This window comes from Monodelphis domestica, chromosome 2 (assembly GCF_027887165.1).
Source record: "Monodelphis domestica isolate mMonDom1 chromosome 2, mMonDom1.pri, whole genome shotgun sequence".
NCBI classification, from domain to species: Eukaryota; Metazoa; Chordata; class Mammalia; order Didelphimorphia; family Didelphidae; genus Monodelphis; species Monodelphis domestica.
Genome location: NC_077228.1, coordinates 271331947 through 271353060, shown reverse-complemented (window position 1 = coordinate 271353060; position 21114 = coordinate 271331947). Strand labels below are relative to the sequence as shown.

Genomic DNA, 21114 nt, shown 5'->3' with positions numbered 1-21114 from the left:
TAGCATCTAGTAGGGAGTGCTTGGCACCTAGTAGGTACTCAGGAAACATTTGTTGATTGGCAGGAGAGGGGAATGAAGTAGTTTACGGGGCAAGGGACCGATGAACTCAGGTTTCTCTAAGAGATTACCAGCCAGGGATTGGTGTCTCACACATCCTGACTTATTGTGAGCAAGCATCTGTGAAGGGCCCTGAAGCAAGGGAAGCTGTGTGTACGTATGTGTGCATGTTGCTTAGGGTGACATAAATCCCACAGCTGTTTGTGGCCACAGCATGCCCAGCCCTGGGGGACCTAGGCATCTGCCTGGTGGATGCTCTGGGCTGCAGATGGGGGAAGGTGAGCTTCAGTTGTCTTCAAGAGGGGTTGGATTTCTGTTTTGTACTCTCTCTTGAGTACGGTAGCTGGAAAGAAATCAAATTTCAGACAATTGTAAAGCCTTTGGCGATAACCTCTGGCATCTCCATCTCTCTGGCTGCCTGATGAGAGATCAGAATAGTTAATGTACTTTTTTTGGCTTTTGTTTGATAGTTTCTCTCTCTCTCTCTCTCTCTCTCTCTCTCTCTCTCTCTCTCTCTCTCTCTCTCTCTCTCTCTCTCTCTCTCTCTCTCTCCCTCCCTCCCTCCCTTCCTCCCTTCCTTTTTTCTCTCTCACTAGCTCCACTTTCTAGGTTGGAAGAAGAGAACCATTTTCTTATTGATGCCACATTACAAAAAGCCAAGAGCCTTCGTGTCTCTCTGCAGTGAGCAACTGAAGGACCAGCCATCAGGACTGTGAATCCTGTGAAATATAAACCATCTACCTGTCTGTTATCTCTTTGGCTCCCTGATACTCCCTGGCATGGATTGTGGAATCCTCCAGCATCACTGAATTTCATCCCTGGGACAGCATTATTAGTGTCCAAGAGAACAAGAAAACCAACATGGTCTGGCACCTTGGACCTTGTGGGAACGCCCCAAAGCTTTGCTCCTAAACTGATCTCTTTGAGAATTTGGGAGGAATCTGGAACAGCAGCCCATGGTAATCCAGGCTACAGGACCTTGCTAGGGCTAGGAATCTCTGTCTGCTGTTCATGGGTCTCTAGGGCTTTATTTCCCTTTCTGTCCTTTGGCAATGACTAGGAAGAGCAGAGGCTGCTGGTGCCTACAGCGGCTGCCTTTCTTGCTGTTTCTCAGCCTATGCTTTTTCTGGGTAGCCCCTTCTCTGGGTAAACCCAGAGGTCAGGGTCACCCCCACATGAACTCTATCCGAATTGACGGGGACATCACTCTGGGTGGCCTGTTCCCAGTCCATGGAAGGGGCTCCGAGGGTAAAGCCTGTGGGGAACTTAAGAAAGAGAAAGGCATTCACCGGTTGGAGGCCATGCTATTTGCCCTGGACCGTATCAATAATGACCCTGACCTGTTACCCAACATCACACTGGGTGCCCGCATCCTGGACACCTGCTCCAGGGATACTCATGCCCTAGAGCAGTCATTGACTTTTGTACAGGCACTAATTGAAAAAGATGGCACTGAGGTGCGTTGTGTCAATGGAGGGCCACCCATTATCACCAAGCCTGAGCGTGTGGTGGGCGTCATCGGGGCCTCTGGAAGTTCAGTCTCCATTATGGTGGCCAACATCCTTCGCCTCTTCAAGGTTAGTGTTTGCCTGATGCTGGAGCCTGGGAACTACAGTGCTGTGCTGCTTCTTCCTCTTCCTCTTCCTCTCCCTTTTCCAGACAGAGCAGGAAGTTCTTGTCCCATAAGGGTTTCTGTTGAAGGTGTGGGGGAAAAAGATCTTAATTTTCTGTTGCTGTTCATTAGCTACTGAACAATGCTTCCCTTTATGATTATTTCTTTTTCCTCCTTTTTTCTTCTTTTCCGCTTTTCTTTTCCTACTCTTCTTTCCTTACTCCTTTTTCTCCACTTGCTCCTTTTATTGTCTTTTTTCTCTTCCATCTATTATTACATCCCTCCCTCCCTTCTATTCTCTTCTCCTTTCCCTTCTTCCCTATCACTCTTCTTCTCCTCCTCTCTCTTCCCTCCCTCCCTCCCTCCCTCCCTTCCTCCCTCCCTCCCTCCCTTCCTTCCTTCCTTCCTTCCTTCCTTCCTTCCTTCCTTCCTTCCTTCCTTCCTTCCTTCCTTCCTTCCTTCCTTCCTTCCTTCCTTCCTTCCTTCCTTCCTTCCTTCCTTCCTTCCTTCCTTCCTTCCTTCCTTCCTTCCTTCCTTCCTTCCTTCCTTCCTTCCTTCCTTCCTTCCTTCCTTCCTTCCTTCCTTCCTTCCTTCCTTCCTTCCTTCCTTCCTTCCTCCCTCCCTTTTCTTCTCTCCCTTCCCTTTGTACCTGTCTCCCATTCTCCTCCTCCTCCTCCTCCCTTCCCTCCCCTCCCCCTCTTCTCTTGCTTCCTTTCCTCCTTCCTGGGGCAAGAGCTGCTGATTTGCAATTCAATCGGAGCCAAGTGCTTCGCTAAGCTGCTACAACTACTGAAAGCTACAGGGTGGAGAGAGGGGAAAAAAAAAACATTACAAGCATTTTACCAATAATTATGTGCCTGCTTCTCTGTGCCTTGTTTTGCAGTGTGTGTGATTGTGTGTGTGAAGGAGTGCAGGAGCAGAAGGATGGGTTTGTTATGTGGAAGCCAAGCCATGGGAGGAAGAGCCCAGCCGAGGCCCGGGCCACCACATTCCTTCCTCATTTCCCCAGGGAAGTGGTCTCAGTCTCTTCAAAGGAAAGAGATGGTTTTTCAGGGGGGAAATCAGGACTTTTTTTGGAGAGTCTGGTCTGGAAGATAAGCAGAATTGGCCCTTGGAGAACGATTGGGGATGTGGAAAGGGGACAGTCCTTACATGGACACTTTCCCCCAAATTCTATTTCTGTAGCTAATATTGTGTGGCAGGAGAATTAGTGAGGAAATCCTATCTCCTGCAGGAAGTCTAACCATTGTAGGGCAGTAATAAATGCTTCTTGACTTGAATTGGGTTGGAAGGGGGTGGGAGGGAGGTGTGGGATGACAGAAAGGAGGCTGGACACATATCATATCTCATGTGTGATACCCTATCATAGCCATCATATCATATATCACGTAATTGAGTTGGAAAGAACCTAGGAAATTATTTAGTTAAATCCCTTCATTTTGAGAGGCTTTAAGGTTAAGGCTTAATGTATAAAGATAGAGCTTCAGAGTCAGCAAGATCTGGGTTCCAGTTCTGCCTCTGATAAGTACTGACTGTGCACTGTCTTCTTCTTTTTTAAACTTTTATTTTTCATTGTAAAATCAGTATTGTGTATTGGTTCCAGGGTAGAAGGTAAGGTCTAGGCAATGGCGGTTAAGTGACCTGTGCAGTTATGCAGCTAGGAAATATCTGAGGTTATATTTGAACCCAGGACCTCCTGTCTCTCTCCTGGCTCTCAATCCACTGAACCCCTTAGTTCCCCCTTGTGCAATGTCTTCTAACTTTTCAGTAACCCAGGAAGCTATCTAGGATTGTAAACTGCAAGGCAAGAGCTAATCAACCTAGGTAGAAGGAGAATTCTCATTGGGACTTTTCCATACCAAATGCAGTCACAGATAAGGCCCCCTCAAAACCTTGTCTTTCATTTTAGAAGTGAAGAAAATGAGGTCCAGAGGTAGCTGTAGAACCAGGACCTAGATCTTCTTTTTAAAAACAAACAAACAAACAAACAAACCAACCAACCCTTAATTCTCTGTCTTAAAATTGATACTAGGTATTAGTTCCAAAGTAGAAGAGCTAGGCAATCAGGATTAAGTGACTTGCTTAGGGTAACACAACTATGATGGTTCTGAGGTCAGATTTGAACCCAGGACCATCCATCTTCAGGCCTGGTTTTCTATCCACAGAGCTACCTGGCTGCCCCAAGACCTAGGTCCTCTGATGACTGCTGGTGCTGTTCAGTTGTATCTGATTCTTCATGACCCCATTTGGGGTTTTCTTAGCAGAGACCCTGGAGTGGTTTGCCATTTTCTTCTCTGACTCATTTTACATATGAGGAAACTGAGGCAAATAGGATTTGGTGACTTGTGTAATAAGCATTTGAGGCCAGATGAACTCAGGAAGATGAGTCTTCTTGACTCCACTCCTGGTACTCTCTCCATTGTGCCACCCAGCTGCCTCTAGGCACCCTTGTCTGACTGGCATGCTCAGAAAGCTGTCAGTGTTATTTTATATGTATTGTGTTATGGAAAACATTTTATTTTTAGTAATCAACCAATCCACAAACATTTGTTAAGCTCCTACTGTGTATCAGTCATGGGGCTAAACCCTGGAGAGGGGAAGTGGTACAAAGAAAGGTAAAAACACAAAAACATTCCCTTACCCTCTTGAAGTTACATAGTAAAAAGGAAAATAGAATATAGACAAATAGGCAAATACAAGATACAAAGTAGAAAGAAAGTGACTCCTAAAAAGTCCAGATTTCTCCCTGAAGAACCATCTCTCTCTTGGGAGGAAGCAGGGGCCAGTTCCCTGGGGAAATGAGGAGGGAATGTGGTGGCCAGGACCTCAACTGGGCTCTTTCTCCCCATGGCTTCTACAAACACACACACACCCTCTGCACATTTAACCAATTGGTAAAAAATTGTTGAAATTGTCAAATGGTTGGAGTGGGGGACTCTGGGAAGGACTCCTGAAAAATAAAACCTTTGAATTGAGTCTTAAAAGAAGCCAGGGGTGTCAACCACTCTTCTGCTTTGGAAGTGATATGCAGCATTGATTCTGACTGAAGGGAGAGGTTTTGTGTGTGTGTGTGTGTGTGTGTGTGTGTGTGTGTGTGTGTGTGTGTGTGTAATACCAAAGTAACAAATGCTGTGTTTATTAGTTATTTAAATTTCTAGAATATTCTAATATATTAAGTCACAATGAACTAAATAAAGGCAATTATAGACTATAGTAAAATTGGCCACCAAAAATGAGGAGGGATTTTTAAAAACAATTATGAGAACAATGCTCTCATCAAGGCAGTATTGACATCGCCAACTTTAATGTCCATTAAGTGCATTTGCAGAATTCTGGAATGCCCATTGTGGAAAAGCTGTGGAAAAAATTGCCAAATTTGAACACATTCTTCATCGTTCAATTCATCTGCTGACCTGGGAGTGGGAAGCTGTAGCTAGCTTTGTGCCTTATACACAGGTTGCACACTGGGCTAATAGCTCATCAGCTCACCAAATTAGTCAAGCAAGGAGGGAAAGCATTCTAGGCATGGGAAATCTGCAGAGCAAAGGTTTGGAAGTAAGAAATGAAGTATCCTAAAGGAAGTAGGCTAGTATTACTGGATCATAGTGTGCGGAGGGGAGTCAAGGATGGGAAGATTGGAAAGATAGGAAGAGGTAAGCCTATGAAGAACTTTAAAAATCAAACAGAAAATCTGGTATTTGATCCTGGAGATAGGATGCCATCTCCCTGTCCATGGTGCTTATGGGATGAATGCTCTTAATTTTTGGTTTCAATGAACCTGAGACTTGATACAGGTCAGGGATTTGTACTACTTGATAAAGGGTAGTATTTGGTACTTTCTGAACACTGAGAAACCCTAGGTCATTCTTTGCCCCATCACTGTGAGGTCTGGGTTTGAGCGTTCTGTTCTCCCTATGTCTAAAAGATGCTTATGGGACTGGGGTGGGGGATGGGGGGCATAGCTGGGTGGTTCAATGGATTGAGAGAAAGTCCTAGTGGTCCTAGGTTCAAATCTGGCCTCAGATACTTCCTAGCTGGGTGACCCTTGGCAAGTCACTTAGCCCCCATTGCTTAGCCCTTACCCCCTTGGATTCCAAGAAGGAAGGTAAGGATTAAAAAAAAAAGATGCTTATTGGGGTGGAGGATGTGGCTGTGTTTGTGAAAGAGAGAGGTGGGACCTCAGGTTTGAGGAAAGGCAGGGATGGCCAGCTTTACATTGCCTGAATTCTTTCCTAAAAACCCATCTTTGTAAGGTCTAGTCATTTTACAAATGGCGTTAATGTCTTTAAAATCTGGAGTCCTGAAGTCTATGCTAACTCCTCTTGGGAGCTGTTATGTGTATGAGAGTCTTCCAGGGGTTTTTTGCCCTAACCTCAGGCCTTAAACTTCTTTTTTAATTAAGAAATTTTATTAATATCTTTCATTTTTACATCACTTCCATTTCCAAATATATCCCTCCCTGCTCTTCTACCCAGAGAGCCATCTACTGTAAAGAATAGAGGGGAAAAAGAGCAACATCAGCAAAATCAACTGAGTCATTAACGGAATCTGGTAGTATATTCAGTGTTTTGCACTCCCAAACTTCTGCCTTTTCAAAGAAGGGAAGCAGGTAGGTAGCTTGGCCTTCTGGATAGACTGCTAAATTTGGAGCCAAGAAGATCTGAGTTTGAATGCCTCAGAGATTTACCAGCCATGTGAAGCTGGGCAAGTAATTTCTCTGGCCTCAGTTTTCTCATCTGTAAAGGGAAAAAATAGTACCTTCCTCCACATGTGTGTTGTGAGTTGAGATAATATATTCTTTGCAAGCTTCAAACTGTTGGTTTAGGAACTAGGTAGGTGATTTCACTGGTATAGAGAATTTCTAGATGATAAAACTTTCTCTGCCAATGAATTGGGGAACATTCACCTTGTAGTCTTTGACAGTTGCTTAGATCACTGAGATATTAAGGTCAGGGTCTTACAGCTAGTATATTTCAAAGATGAGACTTGAACCCAGGCCTTCTTGGTTCCAGGTCTAATATTCTATCTGTTACACTAAGGTGGTCTCATATAAACGTCAGCAATTATTATTATTCTGACCCTTAAATTTAAGGCTCTCTGCCTGGATTGAGCTTCTTTCCTAGGGAACATGCAGGACCTTAGAGGTTATCTAATTCTATCTTCTTATTTTAATAAATTGATCTACCAATAATAACCTTTAATATTAATTACATTGAATTAAATATTTAAAGTAGTTAATATAAATTAAATATACAAAATACTAATAAGCATTAATAATAGTAACAAACATTTTTAATATGTCCTTGACATTTAAAAAATGTTGAGTTCCAAATTCTCTCCTTCCCCATCTATTTAGAAGGCAAGCAAAATGATACCCATAATTCATGTGAAGTCATGCAAAACACATTTCTATATTAGCTATGTTGCCTTCCCTCCAAAAAAAAGGCAAGAAAAAATGCTTCAATCTGCACTAAGTTTATTGGTTCTCTCTCTGGAAGCAGATAAAGTTTTTCATCTTGGGTCCTTTCACAGTTGATTATTTTTGCAATATTGCTATTACTGTGTAAAATGTTCTGCTGGTTCTGCAGACTTCACTTTGTATCAGTTCACACAGATCTTTCCCTGTTTTTCTGACCCCCCCCCCCATGTCATTTCTTATAGCACAATAATACCCCATCACAATCAAGGCAGCTAAAGTGGATAGAGTAGTCCTGGGCCTGGAGTCAGGAAGACTTATTTTTTTCTGAGTTCAAATCTGACCTTAGACACTTATTAGCTATGTGATCCTAGGCAAGCCACTTCACCTTGTTTGTTTCAGTTTCCTCATCTGTAAAATAAGCTAGAGAAGGAAATAGCAAACCACTCTAATATCCTTGCCAAGAAACCCCTGAAACAGGATCATGAAGAGTTGGACATGACTGAAAAAAAGTGAGAGCTTCCAGCAGGTGCTGGTGGTCCTGATTCTGCCCTTCCTTTCCTCATCATTTGACCAAACCCCAACTTTTACCTCTATTCTTTCCACATCTTCTCTTGCCACAGAATAAGGTTTTAAGAGAAACCCTCACACCGTCTAGGGTTTGCCAAGTAAGGCAGAGAAAAAGAAAGATAAGAAAAATAACAAAGAAAAAGGGAGATTCATAGGAAGATGGGCAGAAAGTTGTGAGAAAGAATGAGGAGAATGAAGGTGATAGGAAAGATGGGAGAGATTGGAGAAGGATGACATAGGGTGAATTCAAAGGGGAATGAGGGACGAGAGACTAAGTGGATAGAATGTTGGATTTGGAGTCAATTCAATATAGCTTTCAGTACTTACTAGCTGAATGACCCTGGGCAAGACCTTTAACTTTTCTGAACTTCCATTTCTTCATCTGTAAGATGAAGATGCCAGACTAGATGACCTCTAAGGGTCCTTCCAGCTCTAAATCTGTGAAGATGAGAGAAAGATAATTCAAGAAAGAGAATGAAGAAGAAGAGCAGGAGAGAGATGGGACAATGGGGGAGAGAGATAGATAGCTGATGATCTGAGCTCCCAGGGTCCCTTTTAAAAGCATTAATGTTCCAGGCGAGCGTCGTGAGGGCTATTCAATAATTAAAATAATAGAAATGAGAGGCCAGGCGAGAAACTGAAAAGCCATTTAGAGAGGCAAAAAAGATTGAATTTCAGCAAGGGAGCAGGCTGGGAGGAAAGAGGGGGTGTGTGCTTGGAAGGGGGGGTGAGTTTGGAGAGTCAGTGAAGCACCTTGATGGAGCTTGGAAGAGGAATATATATGCTTAATGGTTTAATTTCAGAGCTCATTTGATTTGTCTGGAAAGTGCCCTGAGAGGAGGATCATGGGGGGGGGGGATTCTCTCCCATTCTGGGATGATTGACAAGCTCCTGGTGGGGACTAGAGTCTTGGCAGACTATTTTTTAGTAGTTTCTCTCCTTCCAGGAGGCCTGTTTAGGAGGCAGGGAGGCCTGGGAGGCTGGGCTTAGGGGGTTTAGTTTGGCTCCCATGGGCTCTGACTAAAAAGAGGAGGGGGGAATGGGCATCATTTTCCCCATAGAGCTTTTAAAAGATTTGGGAACAGGAGAGAAAGAACACAGCAAAATGGAGAGAGTTCTGGTCTCCAAATCAAGAAGATGTGTGTTCAAATTTAGCCTCTGACACAGATTGGGTGCATAATCAACTCAACCTGTCAGTGCTACTATAGGATGTGTCAATCTGAGCTAGAAATGGGACTGCTAAACCTTCCCTAAGATCCCTTAGGACACATGTTGACTTAGGAAACCACATACTACCATTACCCATTTTATTACATTTTTATTTAACTTGTTAAATATTTCCCAATGACATTTTAATCTAGTTCAGTCTTGGCTTAGGAGGTTTTGCAGTCCACCTGAGGGTTGTGTGTTTGATGCCTCTGCTCTAGGTGGCTCTTGAATTATAAGTGTAGAGAAAGTGCCCCTTTGCATTGATAAAGGGGTCTTCCTCGCTGGGAGTTCTTGTGGGCCCAGGCAAAATCAATCAATCAAATGTGAGGGGCTCTGACTCAGGTAACCTTACTCCTAGGGGACTTCATCATAGACTGCAATGTCTATGGGCACATTTAACCTGCTTGGTACAAATGCCTCATTCCCACAGGGGTTGCTCAAAAAGCATCTTGGATCTGGGGGCAGCTAGGTGACTCAATTGATTGAGAGCCAGGTCTAGAGACAGGAGGTTCTTGTTTAAAATCTGGTCACAGATCTTTAGCTTTTTGATCCTGGATAAGTCCCTTAACCCCCCATTGCTTAGCTCTGATTGCTCTTCTGCCTTGGAACCAATATACAGTGTTGATTTTAAGACGGAAGGTAAGAGTTAAAAAAAAAGTAATAATGTAGAGGCAGGTAGGTGACTCAGTGGATAAAGAGCCAGGCCCAGAGAAAGGAATTCTTGGGTTCAAATTTGACCTCTGATATTTCTTAGCTGTGTGACCCTGGACAAGTCACTTAATCCCCATTGCCTACCCCTTACTGCTCTTCTGTTTTAGAATTGCTATATAAACAGAAGGTAAGAAGTGTTTTTTTTTAAAGCAACTTGGATCATAGAATTTAGAGCTGGACAGGACTTTAGACATCATTTAGGCCAACCTTCTCATTTTATGGATGGGCAGTCTGAAGCCCAGGCAGTAAGATAAAGATTCTAGAGAGGTTTGTTATTTTCAAAAAACCCTTCCCTTCTCTTAGGATCAATACTTAGTTTTAGGGCAAAAGAACAGTAAAGGATAGGGAATTGGAGTTAAGTGACTTGTTCAGGGTCACACAGCTAGTGTCTGAGGTTAGATTTGAACCAGGACCTTCCATCTCTAGGTCTGGCTCTCAGTCCACTGAGTCACTCAGCTGTTTCTCTTATATTTTACTCCTACATCAGGTTGGCTATATATAGCCACTGCCATAGCTGTGAGTAAAGTGCTGGTCCTTTCTCCAGCCTTGCAGCCCTTTACCGAACAGACCTGGTTTTGATAGCAAGTTGATTGCAGAACCAAGGGCAAGACCCAAATTTCCTGCTTCTTATTCTGCTGTTATTTTCACCAGCTTACCTCTGATGAATGACTAAAAAAGCATTTATGCAGCACTTACTACATTAGAAACTCTTTGCTAAGTGCTTGAGATACAAATAGAAAAATAAGATAGTCTCTGTTTTCAAGGAACTCACATTATAAAACACTCTTGGAAGTTTCCACTGTAGGTCAGATGGAGAGCCTTCATTGTCCTTAGGGTAGAGCACCAAAGCAGGGGTAATGCATCTTCTTTAATGTCTTCTCTGCTGATAAAATCATATCGGTTTCTGATGCTGAACCATTTAACGGTGCCAAGTACTTTGGTGTCAGGATTTTTCTTTTTTGGGTCTCTGGTGGCTAGGGCTGCAGCTCTTGCAGAAACTGGCCAGTATATCTCTAGGATGCCTATGGGGGCTAGACTGGGAGTTGGACATGTGCATGGAGGGGCACTATTATTCTAAGGGCTTTTGAGTTTGGCCACTGGTGGTAGCTGGTCAGTGGTTGGTATTGGTGGTAGTGAGGAAAAGTGGGTCTCTAATCTGGAGGATTTACTCCTCTCAAATTGGCTGTGAAGGCTGGGTTCAAAGAAGGTGAGGGGCTGCTCTTCTTTACCCAGAGCTCTTAGGGGTTAGGGTCCTGGCCTGTTTCTATGGGGTCTGAGGGCAGGTGGGTTGAATGGTTTGACTTGCTTGGTCCATGCCACTTTTTCTCTCCTTCAGGGTATCTTGTTCCTTTTTAGTGTGGATGATCCTGGAAATGAAACTAATTGGAGTTAAATAAAGATGTAATTTCTTTTTTTCTAAGTTCATTTTTATCTGTCTGTCTGTCTATCTATCTATCTATCTATCTATCTATCTATCTATCAAGTTTGACTTCCTGAAATCTACCCACAGTCCCCTTGAGGGTCTATGAACCAGGTCAAGAATCCCTACAATAGAAAGACCCATCTTAACATATGGGGCTTCTCAGGCTAGTGAGAAGGGCAGAAGTAAGAATAGATGAGTCTCTGGAGGATCTAGGAGACCATTGTCCAGGCTCAGGGAACATAAGTGACCTTTGTCACATCATATTGAGGCCAAATGCCACAAATAGGCCATCTGTTGCTCTCTTTTGGGAGAAGTTTATCACATGCCATGGATTCTAAGATCATCAGAACTGGGAAGGATCCTAGATATGATTTGGTCTTATTTGACTCTTGCAGTAAATGCCTATGTGACCTTAGGAAGGTTCTGTTCTAATTCTCTGCCTCAATTTCCTTCGTTGTAAAATGAGAGAATTATTTCTAAGTCCAGATGATTTCTAAGGTCGTTTTCTGTTCTAAATTCTAAAATCCTGGTGGGAGGTGGGAAGGCCTCTGAGGTGAAGAGAAGATATAGAACTGTGGGGCTCAGGGGCTAGGAAATATACTTAGCAAATAGCAAAGTTTTGCCTTGGCTTTGAGAACACCTTTGGCCAAAGAAGAAGGTTCATTCACCCTCTGCTGTTCTGACTTTTGCCCTCCTCCCAGCCCGAGGGACCCTGATGTTAGGGTGTCTTTCTAGTGTATGGATCTGGGGTTCAGAGACCCTCAAGGAGACTCTGGATAGATTTCAGAGTCCATGAACTTGGATAAAAAGAAATTGCATCTTTATTTAAATATAATTGGTTTCATTTGCAATTCTGTATATGATTTCACTTTATGCCATTTAAAAACCTTACACTGAGAAGGAGTCCACAGACTTCACTAGGCTGCCAAAGGGGTCCGTGGATCAAACATGGTTAGAAACTCCTGGTAGGTGCCTTCCTCTCCTGGGCTCTAGATTCTAGGCATACAGCATTTCACCTGTGCACGAGCAAGCTTTGCTTAACTGCTAGATAATCAATGTGTCTAAATGGAGAGAAGTGGGGGAACAAGTGAGGCAGGGGAAGGAGGAGTGAGGGGACAATGGAGGAGCCTGGAACAAAAGAAGAAAGTACTGGAAGAGGCAAGTGATGTTGACTTCACCCTGGAAGCTCAATCCTTGCTTCAGGAGATGCTGCTGGCAGCGAGACCCATTCATTATAATATGCAACAATAGTAACTTATCATGTATCGCCTTGTATTGTCAGTAATAATAACTTACATTTATGGAGCCCTTGGCAGCTTTACAAATCATTTTCCCATCCAGGATTTCATTTAATTCTCACTATAACCCTTGGGAGGGGAAGGGGCAGAGGGAGGAGGAGAAGGGGAGGTAGGACAGCGTTTCTCAATCCCTATTTTGCTGAGGAAACTGAGTCTTAGAGAGGTTTTATATGTTCCAAGGGTCAAAGGAGAGCTGGCAGGGAACTTAAAGGATAGTTCAACCCCTTGGTTTTATGGATAAAGAAACTGATGCCTCCCAGGGAAAGGTCACATAGGCAATAAGTATTAAAGGTAGGATTTGAACCCAGGACCTTTGGCTCTGGAACCAGGGCTCTTCCCATCACATATTACACTTCCTCTTCCCAAAACTTAGTAAATGGTAGGATGCTAGACTCTCATGCAGTAGCATGTACCCCACTGAGTCAGTTATCTTTTTATGTAAGGTATTGCTCCATTCATATATGTCTGTTCTTCCAACTTCAGCCACAAGGTACAGGGGGAAGAGTTTTGGTTGAGGAGTCAGGAGACCTGGTTCTCATCCTGAGTGCCTCTAATTCACTGTATGTGGCCAGGGGAGAGTCACTTGTCCAATGTGGGCCTCATTTTCTTTCTCTGTAAAATGAGGGGTCTGATTAGGTGATCTCTTGAAATTCCGACCTGTGTTCTAAGACTGAATGAGAGTCCATGGAGGCACTTTGTGGCTTCTGTTGGCCTCCTGTAGAGAGCTGTCTAATACATCGCTCATATACCCCACAGCGCCTGACACACAACGCATACCATAGACGCTCCTGGAATATTTGTTGATTTGATGACAATAATAAATTATACTTTCCATTTGTGTAGTGCTGTGTACTTTTCAAAGTGATTTCCCTTGAATTATTGCATTCAATCCTCACAGCAACATGGGTATTCTCCCCATTTGACAGAGGAGGAAAGTATTTGAAGGGCTGTCATGTGGAAAAGGGATTAAACCTGTTCTACTTCGCCCCAGATGGCAGAACTAGGAGTATTAAGTGGAAGTTGCTGAGAGGCAGGTTTCAGCTTGTTATAAGGTGGGAAAACTTCCTGACAATTAGAGCTCCCCAGAAGCTGGGTCCTAGAGGCAGCTGGGTAGAATGATGGATAGAACATTGGGCTTGGAGTCAAGACTCACCTTTGCAGCTTTAGACACACAGTAGCAGTGTGACCCTGGGTAAGTCACCTCACCCTGTTTACCTCAGTTTCCTCATATGTAAAATGTGACAGAGAGGGAAATGGCCAACTACTTAAGTATCTCTGCCAAGAAAACTCCCAATGGGGTCACAAATATGACTGAACAACAAAGAATTCTGTTTTTTAAAAACAATTTTATCTCTCTTGATCCTCACAACAATCCTAAAAGGCAGGTGCTAGTATTTTCTACATTTTATTGAGGAAACTGAGGCAAAGAAAAATTGAATTACTTGCTTGGGGTCCCAGAGCTAGTCTTAAACTCAGGTCTGCCTGATTCAGAGCCCAGATCCCTTTGCATAGTCCTCTGAGCTAGGAAGTCAATTTATTCCATTTCAGCCTGGGTCTCTGACTGAGCCTTTTGTCATCTTCCTGGCCATGGAAGTATTTAACGACATCTAGCAATGGGGTTTCAAGGACACAGAGAAGACTTCCCCTTCTCCCCAAAAGAAATATCTTTATCACCTGCTTGACTCATGTCTAGAATACCTTTAGAATAAGGCTTTGAATCCTATAAAAATTCAAGCCTTCCTAGGAGAGGTGATATTTTCCAGTGTTATCAGTGATTTCCCTTTAGTGTGGCTGAGTTTATGGGACCATGGAATGGAATGTCAGAATTGGAAAGAGCCCTTACTTAGTACCACATTTATAGCAGGAATGGATCTTGGAGGTTATCCATTCCAACCTTATGTAGAAGAGGAAACTGAGCCAGACAGAGGAAGGGACTGGCTCCAAATCACTCATGTAGTAAGTGGCTATGCCAGGAGTAAGGCTAGTCCTCTGACTCTAAATCCAGCTCTCATTTCATAGAGGAAGAAATGGAAGCTGAGAGAGGGAAATGGATCCCCCCCCCCAATCGTTAGTCCAGTGTTCTTTCCTGAGAGTAGGTTACAATTAGAGTGGAAGAGAGGCTGAAGAGGGAAAATGAGCCCTGGTTTCTTGAGAAGAGAGGGAAGAGGCAGGCTCTGGGTCAAGACAATTAAGCAGCTCACATCACTATTTTGTCCAGGAGGGGGTTCTAGACTTAGATCTGCCTTATTTCAGATGAGAGAGGTTTTTCTGCCTTCCACTATAACGGCTTCTTTCCCCCTCCCCAGTCCCAGAAGCCCCATAAATGAGAGTCTAGGAGCCAAGTGCCTTGGCAGAGAAGGCTCTCAAAGAGGCAATTTCCAAGACTAGGGTACATAAACTGGAGCAAGAGAATATGTGGAATAGGAAATGAGAGGGGATAGACCCTGGAATAACCCAGATGGCCAAGAGGAAGAAGCCAGAGTTCTTTAGAAGGAGGACTGAACTGGGGATCATGATCATAAGATTTAGAGCTTTCCAGCTTCCCCTAATAGCCGAGCTGTAACTAACATGGGCTGAATAGGGCTTTACTTAGATTGCTGACACCTATTATTTATCCCTACATGCTTTGCTTCCTGGTCCTCTAATAGCAAGTGATGCAGCTGTCCCTTCAGCCACTGTCCCCAGGATCCTATTACTGAGGCATCCCTCTCCAGGGTCCTGCCTGCCCCAAGCCCTGTGCTGGTGAGGGTGAGGCTCTTTGGGCCCATTGAAATGACTCCTAAGGTGGAACTGTCCTTTGTGTCACTATGACACCTCCCCACTCCTTACTCTGCTGCTGAATTTGTCCCCCATACAAAAGCTCATATTAAGTGAACTGATTTGCTCAAGGTAGCCGAGCTGGTATCAGAACCTAGATGGGTCTCCTGTCTCTTCATCTAATAATGAAGAGGTTAGACGAGAGTTTAGGAAAATCCCCTCTAACTATAAAGCCCAGGATTTTATTATTCTGTATCCAATAAGACCTTTGTTCTAGTCTAGGCTCTGCTATTAACACTGTTCTTTGGGCAAGTTACTTCCCATCTCTGGAGTTGTTCTCCATGCAGAACATCTTATTTTCCACCTCCATGCCTTTGCCCCAGTGGCTTTTCATGCCTAGAATGTACTCTCTCTTCACACCTAGTTTCCTTCAAAGTCCAGCCCATCTTCTACAGGAGGCCATTGCTTACGCTTCCAGTTTTCATTTAGGTAGTCAATCAACAAACAGCTACTAAGAACTTACTACATGCCAAGCATTGTTCTAGGTTCTGGGGATATAAAGGTAAAAGACAGTCCCTGTTCATAAAGAGCTTCCAGGGGGCAGCTGGGTGGCTCAGTGGATTGAGAGCCAGGTTTAGAGATGGGAGGTCCCAAGTTAAAATCTGGTCTCAGATACTTCCTAGCTGTGTGACCCTGGGCAAGTCACTTAAATCCATTGCCTAGCCCTTACCACTCTTCTGCCTTGGAACCAATACACAGTATTGATTCCAAGATGGAAGGTAAGGGTTTAAAAAAAATAAAGAGCTTCCAGTATAATGGGAGTATACAACATGTAAGTAACTATATATCATCAAGATAGACAGTGTAGGTGACTCAGTTGATAAAGAGTCAGGCCTAGTCACAGGAGGTCCTGGGTTCAAATCTGACCTCAGACACTTGCTAGCTATATGACCCTGGGCAAGTTACTTAACCCCAGTTGCCTAGCCCTTACTGCTTATGTGCCTTGGAACCAATACTTGGTATCAACCTAAGAGAAATGATGAGGGTTTTTTTTTAACATAAAAGATTATGCATATTGATTGAGAATAAACATCAAAACCCCAAAAGGTTTTTAGAAAGAATTTTATTCAGTCAGTTTGGCAGAGGGAGGTAGGAAAGAGTGTGGTTCCTCTCTTGAATCTCTGTGAGGTTTACATCATAGAATTCAAACAAGGGTGTAAGGACAAGCATCTGGATGGGTAAGACATAGAGAAGGTGTTTGAGATATATAACAGGATATAAATATAAACGTTCAAAAAATTTGGGCAAGGCCAAAGCTATTGTGCAGACCCAACCACAAGCTTTTTGAGTGGTCTTGAGCTCGTTTGAGTTTTGGGTGGACCCCAGGCAAGCACTCTAGCTTCTCTGGAGGATCTCTAAGATCAGCATGACCTTTGGTTTCCAGGTTGGACAATTTCTAGTCATATAAAGCTAAGTTCAAACAATATTAGTAAACAAGAGAGTATTTTCCCCAACTCAAAAAATCTAGTGCAATTTTGCAGCTAAGTCTAAGACTTTTGGGATACCCAATATACAGGATAAATTAGAGATAAGCAACAGTGGGAAGGCACTGATAAAGTGTTCTTGTAGAGGGCGGGACTTTAATTGGGTCTTGAAAGAAGCCAGAGCAGCCAGGAGGTAGAATTGAGGAGGGAGAAAATTCCAAGTGTGGGGAGCAGCTGTGAAACCACACGCATTCAGAGATGAAGTGTCTGGTTCTTCTGAACAGCAAGGAGGCTAGTGACACTGAGTACATGTGGTGTTGGAAGGTGTATGTTCAGTGTAAGAAGACTGGAAGGAAAGAGGTAGTCAGGGGCATTGAATGCCAAATAGAAGATTTTATATTTGACTCTGGAAGGAGTCACTGGACTTTGTTGAATAGTGAAACAACATCATCAGTTTGGCCCTTCAGGAAGGTCATTTTGATAGCTGAGTAGAGGATGGATTGGATGGAAGACTTGTGGTCAGGAGATTAACTATCATATTACTACTGCAATAGGGAAATGTTTACTGCAAAGATATGAAGATTTCCCCTGGCCAGATGGGTAAATGAGAACAATTCATACCAACATTCATGAAGGCAGCAGAAACAGGCACTATGAAGCACTTAAAGCTTGATCAGGCATGGAAGATGCCAAAGCCATCCACTGCATTTCGGGTTGTCATCCTAAGTTTTGCCCTGTTTTTGGACAACTTTGGATAACTCTGGAAGAGAGGGTGAGGCTGACAAGTTTGTATAACTCTGCCTCACTTAAATTCATGGGGAGTTAAGACATCACCACGTGATGCCATTGGTCTTCTTAGAAAAGAAAGGAGAGCAAAACCAGGAGAGTAGCAATATTGTAGGATGATCAACTGTGAAAGATTTAGCTACTCTGAGTAGTCCAATGACCCAAGCCAATTCTGAAGGACTTATGACAAAGAATGCTATCCACTTCCAGAGAAAGAACTGTTAGTGTTGGAATGCAGATGAAAGTGTACTATTTTTCGCATTAGTTTGCTTACAGTTTTATTTTGGGGTTTTGGTTTTATTTGAGTATTTTTGCAACAATGATCAATATGGAATTATGTTTTGCGTGATAAAACCCAGATCAAATTGCTTACCATCCCTGGGAGGGGGGAGGGAAAGGAGGGAGATAGACAATTTGCATCTTATAATTTTAGAAAATGTATGATGAAAATCATTATTATATGTAATTGGGAAAATAAAAAATATATTTAATTTTCTTTATTTTATTCAAGTAATAAATATATACATAAGTTTTTCAAGGTTACATGATTCATGTTGTCTCCCTCCCCTCTTCACTCTTCCCTCCCAGAGTTGACAAACAATTCCACTGGGTTTTACATGTACTATCACTCAAAGACTATTTCCATATTGTTCATTTTTATAATAATCTTTTAAAACCTATACCCCAAATTATATATGTAAACAAGTGATAAACCATATGTTTTCTTCTGGATTTCTTCTCCCACAGTTCTTTCTCTAGGTGTGGATAGTGTTCTTTCTCAGAATTGTCCTAGATCATTGCATTGCTATTAGTAGCAAAGTCTATTACATTTGATCATCCTACAATGTCTTACTTACTGGTGTATAATGTTCTCCTGATTCTGCTTATTTCACTCTGCATCAGTTCATGTAGGTCTTTCCAGTTCTTGTAGAAATCAAGCATTTCATCATTCCTTACAGCACAATAGTATTCTATCACCATCATATACCACAGTTTGTTCAGCCATTCCCCAATTGGGGGACATCTCTTTAGATTCCAATTCTTTGACAGCAGGGAAAGTAAATTATTAAAAAGAGAAAACAAAGGATATGCAACAACTACAGTAGCACAAATATAAGACGATAAGGACTTGAGCAGGGCAATGATAGTGTCAGAGGAGAGGAGGGGTCATATATGAGAGTTGCACATACAATGGATAAGCCATGGTGACACATTAGATGTAGAGTGGGGAATTGAGGATGACAATGAATTGGGAAACAGGTGCCTTTGACAGTAATAGAGAAATTCAGAAAGTTTGAGAAAAGATAGTAAATTCAGTTTTGGACTCATTAAGTTTAAGATATCTATTAGATCTCCAGTTCAAGATGTCCACAGGCATCTGGGATATAAAACCGATGATTAGGAGGGAAGTTAAGGATAGAGAAATAGATTTGAGAAACAACAGTATAGAGGTGATAATTGAATCCCTGGGAGCTGATGACATTATCAAGTGAAAATGTGTTTCATCCTTGTTTTCTTTTTCTTTTTTTTAAACCCTTATCTTCTGGCCTAGAATCAATACTATATATTGATTACAAGGCAGAAGAGTGGGAAAGGCTAGGCAATGGGGGTTAAATGACTTGCCTAGGGCCACCCAGCTAGAAAGTGTCTGAAGTCAGATTTGGACCCAGGACCTCCTGTCTTTATGCTTGGCTTTTAACTCACCAAGCCATCTAGCTGTCCTTCCTCCTTATTTTTGAAGACTAGTAGCATCACACAATGATGTCTTGATTTACTTGTGAGTTGGATTTAAGTGAGGCAGAGTTGCTCAAAGTCCCTAGCCTCACTCTCTCGGAAGAGAGAGTCATCAAAGTCCAGTGGCAGGACAAAAGTCAGGATGACTGGTGATGGCCCTGGATGCAGTGGATGACCTTGGCTTCTTCCACGTCTGACCAAGCTCTAAGCACTCCACTGTGCCTGCTTTATCCACCTTCATAGTCCTTAGAATGAATTGTTCTCATCTGCCCCTTCTGCCTGGGGAAGTCTTCACATGCTTGGGGTAGACATTCCCTGAACTCACAGACAGCTGTGAGACCTGTTGGTTACCCTCAAACTGGTTTAGCCCATCTGCATCTGGTTTTACTGGGATGTGGCTGCTGCTCATGCTCCAGCTTCTTGGAGCCGTAGGCTAGAACCCGGTGATAGGGGGACACCAAAGGAGGATGAGCAGCCCTGAAAAGGGCTCCACAAGTCCTTACACCAGAGGTGCTAGTCCTCCCTGAGTATGCCACACACCCCACTAAGTGAAGCAATATAGAGAGATGGGGAGACACTCTGTCCTTAAAATTCCTTTGTCCAAATTTCTCGTGTACCTGTTGTGTCTCCCTAGTAGGATGCAAGTTCCTTGGAAAGGGACTATTTCCTTTTTGTCTCTGTATTCTAAACAGCCCAGCATCAGGACTTGTATGTAGCAGGTGGAAGATACTTAACAGATATTCAGTGAACCAAGCTCTTAGGTGGATTCCAGCTGGGCTATTCAGCGTAGGTCTCCCCTTTCACCCCTCCCTTCCCAAGACATGCCCTGGGGTGCTGCGTCCTGGGTTGGCCTGGGGGATTGCCAACTCTCTCTCTTAGAAGATGGGAAAATTGGTCTAAGAAGCAATTGAGTGAAATGAAAGGGGAAGAGGAATCCAGAAGCAGACACACGGGGTGTTTCAAGCTTGGCAAATAGAGGCTAATTATCATGTAGCTGAAAGGGAAAGAAGGGAGCAGAGGCACTTGGCAGCCTCTGGAGAGGCCCCAGTGGGCCCTTCATTAGAGGGCAGGGCCTGCTTTTGGGGCCAGAACACCTGGAGGAGCTGGGGCCAAGTCTCCCACCCTCCTCCAGCCTCTGGAGAGGGATGCTGCAAATACTGAGTTGGGGGGAAAACATGATATAGTTTCTCTGGGGAGTACAGAGTCTAGGGGCTGCATTCTTTATGGAAATAGCTTTTGGGTTCTGGAATCCATCCTTCCTCTCTCCTCTGCCCGGTGATTTCTGGGATTTGGTTTCTCATCTGTGAAATGGGGACTTTGATTAATTACTGTTCTCCTCCTCCCCCTTTCTCTCCATACTCTCCTTCTGGAGCAGGAAGGAGGTTTTAAATACTTGGATTAAAAAGCGATCTGTAACAATCTCTTTGACGCCGTTAAAGTGAGCCCTGGGCAAACACAGGCGGCCCCAGAGCACACAGGAGATAGTGGGATGAGGGGAAAATCATTGGATTTGCAGTTGGAAGATTTGTGCTTGAACTCGAGCTCTGCCAAGTGCGCCTTGTGTGAGCAAGTCACTGTAACCTGAAGGGGTTTCTGTTTCCTCTGCTTTGAAGAGAGGAGGTTGGAGTGATTGCCTTCTAAAGCAGATGATTTCTTTGTGAATTGCTGCTTACTACCTGTGTGACTTTGGGCAAGTCACTAAACCCCACTGGACTTCGACTTCCTTCATCTGGAATAATAACAAGTGACTTATGTAAGGCTTTGTGCACAGTATCTCCTGTGAGGTACTCACTATAGGTATTATGAGCATCCTCATTTTACAAATGAGAAAACTGAGGCTCAGAGTGACAAGTCAGTCTATATTCACACGGACTAGAGTCATAAACTGGATTTGAACCCAAGTCTTCCTGAATCCAAGTTCAGCCTGCTTTTTTTGCTTCCTTATGCCTCTGGTTTTTAGCAAACCTTCTCATAAATATGATTCAAGATGAAAGGAAATAAATTTCATATTTTACTATACAGATGCACAAAACTATACCTGATAATCAACCAACAAA

The 21114-nt window shown here is 43.2% G+C and overlaps 1 protein-coding gene across 2 annotated transcripts in view; it reads left to right on the top strand.

The window, feature by feature from the left end:
- Nucleotides 1-637: 637 nt before the first annotated feature.
- Nucleotides 638-21114, top strand: part of GRM4 (glutamate metabotropic receptor 4) — a 305645-nt gene continuing 285168 nt past the window's right edge. For both annotated transcript variants that reach the window (XM_056818053.1, XM_056818052.1), the window contains exon 1: nt 638-1634. In XM_056818053.1, coding sequence (XP_056674031.1) covers nt 1110-1634 — 525 coding nt within the window. In that variant the 5' untranslated portion in view covers nt 638-1109. The remainder of the gene's footprint in view (nt 1635-21114) is intronic.